Raw genomic sequence first — 13,042 nt, forward strand, 5'->3', positions numbered from 1 at the left:
GCGGCTTAGCCGTCAGTGATGACAAGCAGGTAGGCTGCGACCGTGGCTGACCCGCATGAAGGAGATGCGTCCAACTGCAGCGCATGCATCAATCAGCGGTCCCGTCACGCGACGACGCGGCCCATCCCATTCGGTGGTGCTGAGCGGCTCTAGACGGGCATCCTAGGCTTCTGGGCCGCCTTGATACCTAGAACGAAGGGTGCCGCATGCGAGGCGCAAGATTGGGCGCATATGTGTGATAGATGGCATTGGAAATGCAGTGTCGGGACGTCGTGAGAGTCGAGGTGAGTGAGATGAGAGCGGGGGGAGACTAGTTGCCTAAACTGGCGCGAAGTGCCCAAGGGCCCCCCTCCAGGGCCTCGCAGAAAGCTAGAGCGCTGCTGCTGCGGGCTTTTCCCCCCCTTTGACTGATGATGTGAGGAGACGGGAATTGCTTCTCTGCCTTGGACACCCCTGACGGTGCACACGTTCACCGTGACTCTTGGTCTTAAGAGCAACTATATCAGGCCGACCAGAGACGCACTGTTCTCGTCAAGTCGTTCTGGAAGGGCTCGCTGTGGCTTCAGGGCTTTTAGGCAAATCCACAGCAAAACGCTGAGCTGAGTCCAGGCGTCCATCGCCGATAATCCAATAATCCACACCTCACACGCAACAAGCTCCGTTTCCGTGGGTTCCCCTCACATCCAACAACCAAGATTTCCGTCAGCCATCCTCCGTCTGCCTGTCTCTCTTCTTCGTCACTTTTTTCTCACCTTGCCCTACCTTGCGATCCTATATAGCCCACCCCTGCGGCACACGCACATTCGTGCACGCACCAGAAACAAGCAGATCCTGACGAGAGAAGCCGGGAAGAAGTAAAGGGACGAGATATATGTCGATGGCCATCCCCCGTGGAAATCCCTTTAAATCATTTTCTGCACGACGACTGCTTTGAGCACAAAATACTACCCCTCCTCCTCCCCCCCCCCCCCCCCCCCCCCTCCTTCCACTCCTCTAATCTAATCTACCTCTCTCGACCTTGACTCGGCCTCCACTACGCGGCCATGGCTTCGAGCTCTGACATCATAACGCTTGACAATTTTGAGCAGCTGCTGCCAAGATGGGACCCCGCAGGCTCCAATCACCTATATGCGCTCGTTGATATGGGCAGGTCAGTCGACTCGGTTTTCCCTTCACATCGAGAATTGCTTTTTTTTATTTTTTTTACCTTATTCTTTTCCTTTGGAGATCGTCTCCTGGGTTTGCCGGCATGACACTAGGAATCGGGGTGGAAATCTAGTCTTTTTCAGCCCTATCGCTTCAGCCCCTTGGCAGGCATGAACGGAGTCAACAATGCGATGTCTCCCCATGCGATTAGTCCCCGACTAGGCGAACCGCCTCAAGACTAACACGCCTCAACCCGTAGCAACGGCATCCGATTCTCCATCTCGGACCTCACTCCGCCCCAGACCCGTCTCCTCCGGCCCATCTACCGCGAGCGCGCCGGCATCTCCCTCTTCGATGCCCTCAACTCCTCCCCCAACGCCGGCTCCGAGCCCATGACGTTCCCCGCCGAGACCATCGCCCTGGTCGCCCGCACCCTCGCCCGCTTCCGCCGCATCGCCGTCGCCTACGGCGTCCCGCCCGCCCACTTCTCCGTCCTCGCCACCGAGGCCATGCGCCGCGCCGCCAACGCCCGCGAGATGCTGACCGCCATCCGCGAGGCCGCCGACATTGGCGTCCACGTCCTGGCCCCCGAGGTCGAGACCCTGTTCGGCGCCGTCATGGGCTCGCGCTCCGCCTTTGTCGACATCTCGCGCGGCGGCCTGTTCCTCGACCTCGGCGGCGGCTCCGTGCAGATGACGTGGGTCGACACGCGCCTGCCGGACTACGAGATCGCCGCCGCGCTGGCGGGCGAGAGCATGCCCTTTGGCGCGGCGCGGCTGATCCGCGTCCTCGAGGGGCAGCCGGAGGAGGTGCGCGCGCAGGAGAAGCAGAAGCTCAACGCGAGCATGCAGAGCGCCTTTGCGAAGCTGTGCGACAAGTTCCCCGCGCTCGCGCAGGCCAAGGCGGAACACGCGGCCGCGGCGACGACCAACGGCACCGGCACCAGCACCGGCCCCGTCGCGGGCGGCATCGACGCGTACCTCTGCGGCGGCGGGTTCCGGGGCTACGGGTGCATGCTGCAGCACAACGACCCGATCCAGCCGTACCCTCTGCCCTCGGTCGGCACCTACACCGTGACGGGCGACTTCTTCAAGCAGACGGACAAGATGCGGCGCGTCAACCGCGAGCACGAGGGCAAGATCTACGGCATGTCGAAGCGGCGGCGGCAGCAGTTCCCGGCCATCATCGAGGTCGTCGAGGCCTTTATCCGCACGGTGCCGCACCTGCGCACCGTCACCTTTTGCGGCGGCTCGAACCGCGACGGCGCGCTGCTGATGAAGCTGCCCAAGAGCGTGCGCGAGAGCAACCCGCTCGAGGCGCTCGCCGGGTTCCCGATCCAGGGCCACGAGGACGCCGGCGGCGCCGGCGGCGGCAAGGGGGACATGGCGGTCGCGCAGGCGGTGCTGCGGATGCTGTACGGCGCCGTGCCCGTCAACGTCGACATCTCGCGGACGCCGACCGTCTTCTCGCTGGGGCTCGGGCCGCTGTTTGCGCGCCAGGTCTGGATCCACCAGGGCGAGGACGACGACGCCAACGCGTCGTACGCGCTGCACGAGGCCGTCACGCGGGACCCCAGCGCGCCGGGGTTGACGCACCTGGCACGGGCGGTCCTGGGGCTGACGACGTGCGCGCGGTGGGGGTCGAACCTCGGCCCGATTGACGCGCAGCTGTACAAGAACCTGAAGGGCCTCGTCGCCGAGGCGAAGCTGGAGAGCGTCTTCTGGGCCGAGTACCTGGGCGCCGTGGCGGCGGTCATGGTTGATCTAGTGCCGGCCTGGCCCAAGAGTGTCGAGGAGCTCGAGTCGACCTTGAGGTGTGTATCCGATGCGCAAAGTTGTTGATGTGGAGTGGAAGAATGAGTACGCTGACAGGGCACAATCCAGGTTCGAGGCCACGCAAACCGTCGACCCCGAGAAGAAGAGGGCGAGCATCGACCTGACCGTCTACGTGGCGCCCGGCGCCGCGGTGGGCATCGACCCCGAGGACGTCAAGGGCCGGCTCTCCAACGTCGGGAAGAAGCGCAAGGACGGCACGAAGCCGGACAAGAAGGTTACGGTCAAGATTCAAGAAATGAAGTAGTTTATGACTCCCCGATGATCTCATGAATATACCCCCCCTTTTCCTTCAAGCCGTAATGCCGGTCTGTTTTTGCGCATGTAGCATCTAGAAATTAGCATTGGCTTCTCAGCCATAAGCCCCTACTGAGCTGTCAAATACGGTTGTTCCCTTGCTTGCTCCTTTGTCGAGTCAGATGGAGAGCGTGATCATGGTGTGGATGATTGTACCCTGCGTCTTACAGCTCGACGTCGGTCATCCATGCTACTCAGCTGGCAGGCGCGGGAGCCTGTCTGTCGGTGTCCAAGTTTGAGCTCGTAAATACAAACGAGCTTTGTGAATACGGCCCTGTCACGAGAGCACGCAATCACGTGTGATCCGCGAGCTTTCTCTATACCTCAGACGTGAGTGGAGTTGGCTCTCCCTCACCTCCATCCGGAGTGAACACTCTCCTGCCTGTCTCAGCCTGGCCGTGAGCACATCAATCACACGCCTTGATGACGTTCTCTGGTCTCCAATGATATTGAGTTGAATTTAATTCCAATCCTCAACTTCTTTCTGGCACCCCAAGTCAGGAAAGGCTTGGCGAAGCAGGCAGATCCGGTGCCTTGGCCAAGGTGATCGTTTGTAGTGTCAGCAAGTAAGCCAGCCTTTATTTCGGCGGCCTCGCAGTGTCTTCTCACGCTTCCAGAGCACATATAGCTGTTTTGATATTAATCAAAAGAACCAGAAATCTGCAGCGTTGCACTTTCCCTTTGGACCGATCACGAAACCGGGCTTGGGGATGTTGTCTGTTATGCCCGGCCGGAAGGTCCCCCGCTGGGAGCGTAGTCCCACTCTTCCGGTCTTCAGGAACCGCTCATCGGAGTCGGTTGCAACGTCTGTCCGCCGTTTATCAGCTGCTGGATATAGATCTGCAGGATTAGAGTAAAGGCTTGAGTATGGACCGCAATCTTCGCTTTTACGTTGCTCTTCGGGTGCAGGAGAGGTTTCCAGTTACCTCATCAGGCAGCTAATCGGTTGCCTGCTGTATGGGGTCTTGATGAACGCTGGAATATCAGGGGAGGCATCTCGCTTCAAGTCGGCTACTATATCGACGGATGACCCAAGCACCGCACCTGTTACAGCTTTGAGCAACAGCTCCTCATTGTAAGTGATACCCTGTCACGATGGAACCTTCGACAGTCACGATGAGATGAGCGGTGCCAACCGTCAGAACCAACAACTACTATACCGTGATTAAGCTCCATTCCCCCACCCCTCGCAGAATACGTACATGGTTGCCTCATCGATTGTGAGCGTCGGCAAATCGGTTCTCAAAGTATAAAGTAGAGAATGGCAGACCATAACACCGGTACTGCGAACGGCAGTAGATTATTGAGCTCGCAGGTTGGGTAGTATGATCTTCGATGCAGCCAAAGCACACTCTGTCCAATGACGTGAAGAAACAGAACATACTGAGTAAGCACCTCCCTACCTGAAGCTAAAGCATTTCTTTCAACATCCATTACAGTTTTGCAAACCAATCTGGTGCTTTTCGTGTACGACAAAAGAGTGGGAACCGCCCACCAAATGAGAAGGGTTCCAGCGTTGGACGTGTACTTGACGTCGGTACAGGAACAGTCGTCTGGGCTGTTGAACATGGAGATGAGAGCCCGAAAACCGAGGTGAGAAGTGAACATGTGCCTCAACAGTGGCCCTATCGGATGGGTTTACACATCTTGGGCATAAACATGTCTGCGGTCAAGCCAAGGTTATGTGCTTTCAACTTGTCCCAAGACGTATCTGGACCGCCAATAGTCTTTGAAAGCATATCACGAAGTCTCATTTCTGAGATTGACGACATCGAAGAGCCGAATAGCAGCAGACGTTCCTACACAAGTTCGAGTACCCGCATAGCTGTATGATAATCTCTAGCATCGCAAGTTGAAATACCTAACTACAGAACTGGTATGAGGAAACAAATTGCATGGCTTGCGAATGTTCTGATATTGAACTAGTTCTTTTCGGCGGTCTTGAGCCTGGCGAATCTGTTGAACTGAGCGAGGCGGACCTGATTTCCTACTCAGACGGCGGGAATCTGTGGGAAAACCACGCGATCATGAAGCGTATCCATCTGCCGGGAGAAGCCTTTAGATAGTTTGAACGCTCGTGCGTGAGCTTGGGGGAGCTCAAGGGCGTGATGGTTGAGGCTGAGATCATCGTCGAGACAATCAACAAGCACAGTGGTCCGGGAACTCGTGGCCTAGACCCCTAAGTTTAATTTGCTCGGCCTGTGAGCTGATTAGATCCTGGACATCAGGGAGCTTCGCCATAACGCCCCTCGTGAGGCTTTACGATTGGACGAAAGAAGAGGTGACAGGAATTTTCGTCAAAGTCCGGAGGGACTTGAATGGCAAGAGTATACACGTGTAGGCATTGAACGATGTAAGCCAGTGTTCTCATCCGATATGTAACGCTCCCACTGAGGGCGACTAGCTGTTCAATGTGGAACAAAGAGCCCATAGAGGACGAGGCAAGTCAGCTGGATGCGTAGATATCAGGCTGTCGAGATGAAAAGAGATTATTTCGGCGATGGCAGTCTGCCAAAATATGGAGACCGCAATGGGGTGCTTTACATGGCATAGGACGAGGCCAGGAATAGTTGTGAACCGTAGATCCTTACTAACAACTACAAGTTGGCTACATAGCACCAACTGTCTAAGCCGATGATCTGGGTGATCGGCCGAGTGAAACCGCAACACCGGATGATCGAGTCTCGAGCATGCATAATCTTACCCGAACAGCCTGCCGCGCTAGGACCTGACGGTGATCCCTTAGCCGAGGCAACGCAGTGCCTGGCTTGCCAGTCGTTTATATTCTGCAGCGCTGCTACTGTCAAGAAGGGAAGCTGGTAGATAGCTCGCTGCATGATGTCGGGGTTGAAGCGGCGGCGTGCTGGAGGCCACCACAGTCAGTAATGGAAGATTGCAATTGCAGCATGGGAAAGCCTGCCAATCAGCCCGAGCAAGCTCAGAGCTTCGAAGGGTGGAGAGTGAACCGATACTCTAATTCACCGTGCGTGGGTTGGAGACAACCTCTGCGATTGTCTCATGCAATACCTCTTCAGCCTCTGCAACTTTGATTCAATTCGTATTCCACGACTCGACAGAGTCCACAAGCACGTAAGACACCCAAGGGGGCGAATGCGGGTTGCAGCTTGACGATTGGAGCGTTTGAGAACAGCTGGAGCTAGGAAATCAAACACTGAATATGCAGAAAAAATATTAAGGCGTTCGTGCCGTCCAGGGACTGAGCGCGCACGAGCCAGCCTGCCCACAGGACGAAGTTTAGTACGGAGTGCGGCAAGCGCTCAGTGGCTGATTCCGACGGTTGCAGCCCACCGCGTGCGGATACGTACCTTAACCGTAACCTGTGGGCACCTTTTCCACCTCGGTGCTCTCCTCCCCTCAATATGTGCTGAAGCAGTGAGCTTGACCTCCTCCCCAGCGTGCCGTCGGTACTTTCCTCCCTCGGCGGTACATGCGCGGGGGCGGGCAGCCACGGCAAAGATCCATGTACCGAGCAGAAGTGCAGGTACATCCTAGCGACCTACCCGTTCTGGGTGTCCTGTCTAAAAAGTGGACACCTCGGACCTCTCAGCATCAGTGTCCATCGCGGGAGGTTCGAAAGGACACATTGTACCAAATCTGAAGTCATCCAGGCAATTCAGGCCAGCTTGCCCTCCTTTCTCCATCCGCGCCCATCATCTCGTTTCCCTCCCGGTCCCTTCGACACTACAAAGTCGCGAACCCCTTCTTTTTTCGACACACGCACCCATTCACAACCCTCGACAGCTCACGGCTTCCTCTTCCAGCCCCCCCCTCCAAGAGCGCCAACGGGCCACTTTGCCAATCTCTTTTTTTTTCTTGGGTTTCCCTTCCGTCGCAAAACCTACACCTGCCTCCGCCGAAACGTCAAGGTCAAGGCTAGCCCTCGGATCTCAGCATTGCACTTCACCCTCTTTTGATTTCCCTTCGCTTTCGACAACCCCCGTCTTCTCACCACCAAACAATCCCGTCACTCTCGACGACGACTTTCTCAACAACAAATCACCTCCAGAGCGAACAGCCGGTCTGTCTGTACCTTCTTGTGCAACAGCCACCTCAACCTATCCACCTACCTTCACGACCTTCTTCCCCACAATGGCTCAGCAGAGAGGCCCTTCCTACGGCCTGGGTGCCGGCGGTCCCCCGTCCTTTGGCGGCCCGAGTGCGGATAGCTCCGAGTCTAGCCCCTTGGACATGATCCGTCAACAAACGAGCAAGATTGAGGATCTCCTGGACTCCTTGAGCGAGCCCGTCAAGCCGTGAGTCGAACACCTTGAGCCTTGGCAGGGAGCTGTGTCGGGAGCTTGTGATCGCGTGCGTAAACTTTGTATGCTGACTGAAGCTTCTTCGACAGTTACCTGCCCGCCATTGGCCGCTTCCTGATCGTCGTTACCTTCCTCGAGGATGCCCTCAGAATTATCACCCAATGGGGCGACCAGCTCCTCTACCTCCACGATTACCGCCACAGTACGTCTACGAGTCTACAGTCAACGAGATGCCGAGCGAATGCTAACCCTGTACAGTCCCCTCCGGTATCACGCACCTGTTTCTCATCATCAACGTTCTCGCCATGGTCGCCTGCTCCACCCTCGTCATCATCCGCAAGTACTCTGACTACGCTGTCGCTGGCCTCATGGGCGTTGTTGTCACCCAGGCTCTCGGATACGGCCTGATCTTCGACCTCAACTTCTTCCTGCGCAACCTGTCCGTCATTGGTGGTCTCCTGATGGTCCTCTCCGACTCGTGGGTCCGCAAGACCAAGGCTTTTGCCGGTCTGCCCCAGCTCGATGAGAAGGACCGCAAGATGTACTTCCAGCTTGCCGGCCGTGTCCTGCTCATCTTCCTCTTCGTCGGCTTCGTCTTCAGCGGCTCGTGGTCCGTCTGGCGCATCATCACCTCCATCATTGGCTTCGTCGCTTGTGTCATGGTTGTCGTCGGCTTCAAGGCCAAGTTCAGCGCCACCCTGCTTGTCCTCATCCTCAGCATCTTCAACATTCTCGTCAACAACTTCTGGACTGTAAGTTTCTTTGCCATTGACTGGTGCGCTGGTCTGTATGCTAACAAGCCCATAGCTCCACGAGCACCACCCCCACAAGGACTTCGCCAAGTACGACTTCTTCCAGATCCTCTCCATTGTCGGCGGTCTCCTCCTGCTCGTCAACGCCGGCCCCGGCCAGTTCTCCATCGATGAGAAGAAGAAGGTTTACTAAACGACGGAATACGAAAACAACCATAGCCCAGCTTCCGAAAGGGCGGAATTCTTGGAGAGAGGAGAGAAGACGATGACCATCGATATTATCGGGTCGGTTTCTTGGCATTTCAAACGGCATTCAAAAAGGTTGCAAACTTTGTCCCGCTCTGCAGTTTGCGTTTTGGACGGGTTTACGGGAGTCACATTGCAGCATATATGATGGGTAGACGCAGAAGGGTTCTATAGTGGGTATGGAAAGTTAAAGCTGCGCGCTTCGAAATAAGACATATTCAAGTTCATAAGTCCACACGCTTTCCCGGATACCAAGTGGCGGTCTTTTGTCGGCTGAGCCTGGGAGTTGCGAGTGAGAGCAGGCTGCGGCCCCTAATGGATATTCGCCAAGCCTCGGCACTAAGGCAAAGGGGGTCGGAACTGGTCCCCCTCCGCGGCGACCTGCATCGAAGGTGGTTCTTCGGGAATGTAACCGTTGATTAGACCACTTGCCATTGGACGAGGCCTTGGTGGACCTTGTGCGTGTTCACTTGCCTCTTTGGCTCGACACCTGCAGGTTGTCGAAACCGGCATTATTCTCTCACCCTTCGGTTGAACCCTTCCGCTCTTATGCCCTTGGCCGTAGTACCAAGCTTTGTAGGTATTACGTATTTGGGAGGGATCGCTCAACTGTTTGATGGGCTGAAAGACGATTGAGGCGACCCTACTCCCACTGGGGATGCTAGATGGAGAAACGGTGCAGCGTCACTCACCCTGATACTGTGACCCACCGATCGACGATATAAGAACTTATCAAATACAAGCGAGCCTTGCGTGCAATCGTTTGTCGATGAAGACTTCATTATCCGGAGGCCACCAAGACACAAAACTAAACGGGATGCTGAAGGAGGCCCGGGGAGACAATGACCAAAGCGTTCGCACTGCCGGCGAGGTCAGTTTCTCTTGAGAAGTCAGGGAGCAGCGGTGATGGAGGCTTGGCGTGAGACTACGGCGTGGAGTAAAAGAGGCGAAACACACGAGGCTTGGAGGACCGCAGGGACGGCTGGATAGGTAGTCTACCATGTTGCCAGATCCGACACTGCGAGGGCATTTAATTGCCGAGTGAGCAGCAGAATAGACAAGATCAAGTTTGTAAGTGAGGCCCGCGGGAAGGTGGACATCCGACTGCTTGGCTGATACCGCCGTCTGTCTCGTCGACAAGGCTCCCGCCCGGGAAAGTCCCAAAAAACGCTCTTTGAGACCCTTCTATAAAAGCCACACTGAGTCTTGGCCGAGAAAACCCCAGGCTCCAACACCGACCGTAGGTCATCTTTCCTCCCAGAGCCCCAGATGATCCTCGAGCCCCACCTCCGCCTGCAAGTCACCCCGGCCCGGCACCTCGATCTCACAACCTCCGCGTCCGACGCCGATCGGCGCCGCTTCCGGATTCGGCGCCAAGTCCGGACCCGGAAAGGAACTACCGTTTCGCCAAGACACGCCTATCGGGGCCCTCCCATCTAGCCTTGGCTTACTACCGCCCGTAGTAGCAACGGCGTAGCCCCCGCACCCACGCAACTAACCGCGGCGTTCGCGGAACCGATGTTCTTCCGCCTCTGCCGGCCCCCGACACACCTCGCCCTCATGATGGCACGGTCGACGTCTCTCCTTCTGGTACCGTAAGCCAAACACCTGCGCACAAGAGACCCTTGCTCGAGCACACCAACCGAAGCGCCCAATGCCATTATCCATCACCACCCGCTCGTCAACCTCTGCCGCCACCCATGACTTGGTCCTCCTAGTCCTCCATCCTCAAACAGCCCTCCCCTCCACCCGTTTCCGAGGTCAACCTTTACGACGTTCGCCTCCATCTATAACGAGTACCCTCGATGCCGCATGGCTGGACTCTGACGCCGGGATATTGGGTTAGCTAAACTACGGATATGCACTGCCGTCTGTGGGCGAGATTCATCGGCATGGACAGATGTGTACCGCAAAGATTTTCACATCTACAATTTGACGGTCCACGTGAACATCGGCCTGTAGATGGTACTTTTGACGTGTCCCAAAATTGCAGTATACGGTGGAGCGGGAGGTAGAAAAACCACACTTTTGAATGGTTGTACAAAGCATTGACCCAACGAAGAATTTCAAAGGAACAGGTCATATTGTAAATGCGCCTCTCTGCAAATACAATTTCAGCGTCCAAGTCTGGCCACTCATGGAGTGATCTGTCATAATTTCAGAGGGCATTCGTGTGAGGCGGAACACGAACACATGTCCCAACCGTTGCATGTCAACATCAAATGTCAGTTCGTATCGAGAAGACGGGCCAGGGCTCAGCAGCAGGGGAACACGAGGTCAAGGTCAAGGCCTCGGTTGTTGTCATGCATTCTCTGAAGATAGTGACTTGCAGTGAAGAGTGTCGAAGGAAGGTATTCCACAAGCAAAGGTGATACGCCCCCTTCCCTTTCCCAAATTCAGCAAAAAGGAAAACATATGATATAAAAACAACACCGCCGGAACTGACGTAAAAATCAGTGTCCACGGACGGCTCAACCCGGTTTCCTAATCCCTAATAGCCTCTTCCATCACGCAAGATTCATATCAGGTCATGATACTCTCCAGGGGAGGTTGAGTGAGTTTTCGGGCATTTTCAAGCCAAAACCAGCGAACAAAAGAAGTTGCGCGTGTCTCTGCACCGTAAGGATCCCGACCAGAACGAAAGCTTGATTTTTTTGGCGGGTCATGGTTTTTCACAACAGCCCAACCATATCAAGCGCAAGTCTGGGCCTGGAGCGAGTTGGGTCGCACTCCGTCGGCGAATCGTACACCGGCTCTGCGTGCGTGCCCGGTGATGGTCGGCTTGCCCTTTCTTAGGATCGTCTTCTGATCCGGAGAAGCGCTCGATTTAGGTGAAGACATAGACGGGCCTGCAGACGAGGAAGATGTCTTGAGGCGTGCCACAGACCCGTCGGATTGTCAATCGATACCGTGCTGTTTCTTGAGCTGCGCTAAACTGGCCCGGCGGGCCTCGAGGTCCTCTTTTGACTTGAGCATCTTCTCTGGCTGGTGGTAGAGAACTGGGAGGTCAGCATGGAGCGCCGGTTGTGGAGGGTCGACGTTGACATACCGATGAGGTATCGGTTCTGGAAGTTGAAGCCGTTGAGCTTGTCGCAAGCTTGCTTCGCATCCATTACGTCTTCATAGACAACGAATGCGGTACCCTTGGTGCCGCTGGCAATGCCCTGACGGACCTGTCTGTAGCATAGGTTAGTCACTGATATCCTTGTCGAGTGCCAATCATGGACGGGATGTGCGTACCGGATTGGGCCGAATTTTCCGAACAGGTCGAACAACTCCTCTGGAGTTACGTTGTAGCTATCATGATGTCAGTCACTGATGCCGGACGTCGCGCAGTCGATGTCGAGGGTGTGGTGAGGCTTACCTCAAGTTCTTCACGAACAGAGCTCTGTACGACAACCAGTCAGCCATGTTCCATCATCAAGCAGTACGACGGCGGTGATATCAATCGGGACCCGGAGTAGGATCGAAGCAGACAGTGCCGGGCATGTACGGCATGAGCCGTGGGGTGACGTTGGCCGGCTGCGGGTGTCGTGTGTGCGAGGCAGGGAAAAGATGCAGAGATGTACACAGGCAGGTTTGCCATTGAAGAAGAATTCGGACTCACCGGTTGACTTCTGGGGCTAGTTTACCGCCGCGACTACTCATCTCTCGATGCTCGATTGACGCTGAGAGTGTTCGATTCGGGTTGGTGAACGCTCGGGGAAAATGACAAGGACGCGCTGGACGTGATGGGGGATGGGCGGAAGTTGGAATAGGATCTGGAAGTTCTAGGAACGGCGAAAATGGGGAGTAGGCAGTAAATGAGGCGACGGGTTGGCGGGAGGCAAGGATTGGGCGAACGCTCCCACGTGACTTTGTTGGCCCCACAGACCGTCACGCGGTGGACCACTCATCATGCGTCAAGGCAGGCAATCCAGTTGCACAGAGTTGGTCTGAGAAGGTACGTACCGGCTTCGGCTTTCCGCAGACGTGGCACACTCGCAACTCCCAGTGCACTCGCGGCACCGAAGGCCTATCTCGGTCTCCGCTCACTAAAACAACACATCACGCTTGCCAGATAGACTTTGCTGGCCAATGTCACTGCCACACTCGGCCTGCTCTACCTAAGCAACGAAGGGAAGCCGGACAACGATTGCCGGAGGGGCTAGGCATTGGGCGCCTCAAAAGGAGAGTATACCATTTGCTGGAGTATTTGTGGTTCACTGGTGCCGGATGGTGATCCTGTCATTCCCATCGATGAGATGTCTTGGCGACCTCGACTGGACTTGCCGATTTCAGGTACCACTACATTCCGTGGCTCCTATGGGGTCAGCACGCCCGGTACTGCTTCTGGACCAGTTGGTGCCTCAAAACAGACTCAAACTCACACACGGTGCGACTATTGCTGGACGGAGTTGAGAAGCCGACGTTGGCACTTTGAGCACACCATCCACCTGCTGTAATCAATACGACATCCGGCTTGGGATACGCTCGAGCAGGCGACTCT

At 56.0% G+C, this 13,042-nt stretch overlaps 3 protein-coding genes across 3 annotated transcripts; 2 read left to right on the top strand and 1 right to left on the bottom strand.

The window, feature by feature from the left end:
* Window positions 1-1,043: 1,043 nt before the first annotated feature.
* Window positions 1,044-3,225, top strand: ColSpa_02116 (RGG repeats nuclear RNA binding protein B; the record flags this gene model as incomplete). The annotated part of the gene is made up of 3 exons (XM_049268328.1): window positions 1,044-1,150; window positions 1,406-2,959; window positions 3,030-3,225. The coding sequence occupies 3 exons, from the start codon at window positions 1,044-1,046 to the stop codon at window positions 3,223-3,225; spliced, it is 1,857 nt and encodes a 618-aa protein (XP_049124285.1).
* A 4,160-nt stretch (window positions 3,226-7,385) lies between these two features.
* ColSpa_02117 (survival factor 1) lies at window positions 7,386-8,500 on the top strand (the record flags this gene model as incomplete). The annotated part of the gene is made up of 4 exons (XM_049268329.1): window positions 7,386-7,549; window positions 7,633-7,757; window positions 7,814-8,307; window positions 8,363-8,500. 4 exons carry the CDS (start codon window positions 7,386-7,388, stop codon window positions 8,498-8,500), a joined length of 921 nt encoding a protein of 306 aa, XP_049124286.1.
* Window positions 8,501-11,451: 2,951 nt separating this feature from the next.
* ColSpa_02118 (splicing factor ESS-2) lies at window positions 11,452-11,964 on the bottom strand (the record flags this gene model as incomplete). Its single annotated transcript, XM_049268330.1, has 4 exons — window positions 11,452-11,552; window positions 11,603-11,730; window positions 11,794-11,850; window positions 11,918-11,964. 4 exons carry the CDS (start codon window positions 11,962-11,964, stop codon window positions 11,452-11,454), a joined length of 333 nt encoding a protein of 110 aa, XP_049124287.1.
* Between the last annotated feature and the right edge of the window lie 1,078 nt (window positions 11,965-13,042).

The sequence above is a fragment of the Colletotrichum spaethianum genome (genome assembly GCF_022836535.1).
Source record: "Colletotrichum spaethianum MAFF 239500 DNA, contig04, whole genome shotgun sequence".
Classification (NCBI taxonomy): Eukaryota; Fungi; Ascomycota; class Sordariomycetes; order Glomerellales; family Glomerellaceae; genus Colletotrichum; species Colletotrichum spaethianum.